Source organism: Vicia villosa, linkage group LG1 (assembly GCF_029867415.1).
Source record: "Vicia villosa cultivar HV-30 ecotype Madison, WI linkage group LG1, Vvil1.0, whole genome shotgun sequence".
Classification (NCBI taxonomy): Eukaryota; Viridiplantae; Streptophyta; class Magnoliopsida; order Fabales; family Fabaceae; genus Vicia; species Vicia villosa.
The window spans coordinates 109,117,666-109,121,329 of NC_081180.1; the positions used below are offsets into that span (position 1 = coordinate 109,117,666).

Sequence of the window (3,664 nt, forward strand, 5' to 3'; positions counted from 1 at the left end):
AATTCCTCCTCTTCTTTCAGAAACATCTCTTATAGCATTGAAATCCCCCATTATACATATTCTATCGTCCCTCTTGCGGTTGATTTTGTAGAGTAATTAGTATTCTGTTGCAGTTTTTGCGCCTGTAACGTAAAATGAACGTTCCATTACCAGCAGTAATCAGTAATAATCACTCTTCGTTAAAGCAAGGGACTGTGATATTTATTCCGTGAACTACTTTTATCTCCTACAACCGAGTGCATTTTATCTCCCAAACTCAACATTCAAAAGGACAATTTTGTCCAACCAAGTCAAAAACCTTTCCACGTGGAACAGTTCCATTTGTCGTTTACCCAAGTACGTTGTTACTTTTTCTTAGAAAATATAAATTTACCCGATGTTGATTGTTTTCATTGAGCATCAGCATCACTCATCTGGAGTATTCAGGGCCATTACAATAAAACATAGGCCACATTAAAACAATTTATTCTTATTCTATTATTATCTACCTCTATTTAAATTAAAAATACTATAAAAAAAACCTCAATACTATAAAAAAACCTCAATATTGCAAAATAAAAATATAGATATTTCCGATGTGGTAACTTAATTATGCAAGATAACATATCTAGTTAAGACTTTTTAATGTAAGACTTTAGTACTCATGAATAATGAGATTAATTAAAGTTTCCTATAGTGCTCACATTAACCGAAACAGATCTTATACGTTTTCTCTTTCTTCAATTGTGCACTCCTGAAAATGAAATTATCATTTTTTTTTAATGGTAAATAATTTTTTTATGTACTGTGCATGTAGATGATAAAAATTAAAAGTCCAAACATGGACGGTAGTCAATTTTCAGTAGTGAAAATATTTGTAATTGTGTAAAAACTATACTACATGATTTGATTCAAAAATCGAGACAATACAAACCGATCCTTTATCCTGTAAATTTGAACTTAGGACAAAATAATTGGGAATTTCAAAGTATGCATGGTTGTTTGTATTTGCAAGTTAAAAATTGTTACTAAATGTAAAAATTAAAACTAAATATACTGAATTTTCTTTCTTAGACCAAAATCACCATATACTCTTACCAATGTACAGTTTTATAACAGAATTAAATGATAATAATAATAATTTAATAATGATAACAGTAATTAAACTTGTGTGAACTGTAAAATTAAACAAGATGTAACACTGTTGAAGTGATAGTGATACCTCACCTCCAACCAAAAATAAAAAAACTCATCACATTCTCTCTCTATTTTATTACCTTCGAAAGCACGCTTTCAAAGCTTTCCGTAAAGTTTTTTTCTCATATTCCAACTTATCTATATATATTCACTAACAAACGCAGTTTCACGCACATCACGTTAAGTAATTTTCTCTCCTTCCAAACACGCCTTTACCGATCATGTCCACCGATCTCCACCTCCACCATCAGTTACCTAAACTCCGAATCTCCGCCGTCAAACTCGACGACGTTGACGCCGACGTTCCCTCCTCCGATCAAATCCTTGAGGTTCCTGTCGACGATATCCCGTCGTCTCCAGTCACACAACCAGAAACCGAAACCGAAAACGAAAACGAGAACAACGGCGCCGTCGTTGATGGAGAGAACGGAAACGACGAGAGTTACCGGACTCCGACTTCGAAGGAAAGCAAAATACCGGAGATCTTGAATTGTCCGCCGGCGCCGAAGAAACCGAAGCCGTTCGTTTCGTGTAAGAGGAAGCTTATGGATGAATTTCAATTCTTCGAGGTTTCGAGTAACGAAGACATGGACGCGTTTTTCAGATCCACTTTTCCAAAGAGGACTTGTCCTTGTACATGAAAATTGAGCAAATCAAACTCTCTGCAATTCAGTCTCGAACACTGCCTTGGTGCTCGCCGGTTAAATTACGTAAATTAATTACACGATTTTTCTTCTTTTATCGAATTCCTCTTCTTCTTCAATCATGATGATCCATTTCTTTCTTTCTTTTTGTTCTTTTATATGTTAATTATATATATATATATAGGTATTTCACTTTGTATAAGATGTGAAATATTGGATCTGAATCGTATATGTGAATTAATCAATGGAAATCGATCAACATAATGTTGAATTCTCTACCTCCATACAAATTTTGTGTTATTTGTTCAATATTGATCGTGAATAGTGATGCCTGAATTATGAGTTTTCTGATTCTCATAAACGATCATTGTTCGCACCAACCGAATATATTGATGATGAACTTTCAGAATTATTATGTTTCTATGTTTCTATGCTTTTCTTAATTACATGATTAATTAAGCTAAATGTTAAGTTTTCGCGGGTTATTTTAGTAATTAAGAAATTATAATATAGTTATTGAATTATGAATTAATAAAAAGGAATAATTATATTCTGAAGATAGGGGTAGATGTGGTTGGTTTTGGTGGCTAGCTAGGTAGCGTTACGTAATGGAATAAATCTCTTCTATTTTAGTGGAATGAAAGCAAGGTATATTAATTTGGTAGGTTTGGTGTAATATTTACATACAGTGAATTGTTGGTTGATATAGTAAATATAATATTTTAATGGAAAAATGGTGATTAATTATAGGATAATATCAAGAGGCATCTATAGGGTGATTATTTTGACAATGCTGCATGAACTTTGTTTAACGCGGTTTGATCGTGAAAGAAAATGGAATAAATTACAGGATTACGTGATAGGCGGTGGAAATGGATGACACGTGTCGTGATGTACCTCCGATTTAAAACGCTGGCTATGTTTTCGTCGTTTTGTGATGGAAAAAATTGTAATAAATCTGAATAATGGCGTGAAAGTGATATTTCTTTTATTTATTTTTAATTTATTGTAAAAAAATATAAAATAATTTGAGAAAAGTTATTATTTAATAAAAATATAAATATTTGTTAAAATGATGGTTCTAAGTTAAATTTAATAATTCTGTAAAAAAAAAAAGTTAAATTTAATAATTTAAAATTTTCTCTTATATTCTATAAAATCTGATTGACAAATTGATATTATTATTATTATTATTATTATTTAGAAATTTTCAAATTGAACTCAATATTTGCTAAAATTTATAAATTGAATATTAATTTTTTTAAAAATTATAAATTTATTCTTAATAATTTTTAAATGTTACAAATTCGTCTCTTTAAAGTTTTAAAAATTGCAAGTTAATCCCTATTTTTCAAATTTATGAATTTGTTTTAAAAATTTTAAATTTAATCTCAAAAAATATAAAATTAACGGGGTTAAATTTGGATGAGGTAATTGAAATTTTTTAGAGAATTTAAAATTTTGAGTGATTTAAATAATTCAATTTTTTTATAGAGTATTGAATTATTCATTGTTATATTTTTTAGGTAACTTTTATATAATTAATAGGTTCTGGGTCTAATTTAAAATTTTAAAAAATAGGAACTAGTTTACAATTTTTTAAAAATTTGAAGGAAACAATTTGTAAATTTTTTAGTTATTAGTGACTTATTTGCAATTTTTACAATTTTTAGGGTGAATTTAATATTTTCAAAAAAATAGGAGGAGCATCTTGCAAAATTTAAAAGATCAATAATAAACCATTTAGCAATTACATAATATAGAGTGAAAGGGAAATTTTAAAATCTTTACTTTTTCGTGTCATTTAAAATTCCACAAATTTAACATGAACAAAATAATTTATT

General features: G+C 29.1%; 1 protein-coding gene across 1 annotated transcript; it reads left to right on the top strand.

Moving 5' to 3' along the window:
- Positions 1 to 1,288: 1,288 nt before the first annotated feature.
- LOC131643815 (cyclin-dependent protein kinase inhibitor SMR3-like) lies at positions 1,289 to 2,098 on the top strand. The gene has a single exon (XM_058914137.1). It carries the CDS (start codon positions 1,398 to 1,400, stop codon positions 1,815 to 1,817), a length of 420 nt encoding a protein of 139 aa, XP_058770120.1. The 5' UTR covers positions 1,289 to 1,397; the 3' UTR covers positions 1,818 to 2,098.
- The last annotated feature ends 1,566 nt before the right edge of the window (positions 2,099 to 3,664 follow it).

Bases quoted from the DNA above. Each gene is read 5' to 3' on its own strand.
- LOC131643815 (XM_058914137.1), top strand. From the start codon at position 1,398: ATGTCCACCGATCTCCACCTCCACCATCAGTTACCTAAACTCCGAATC.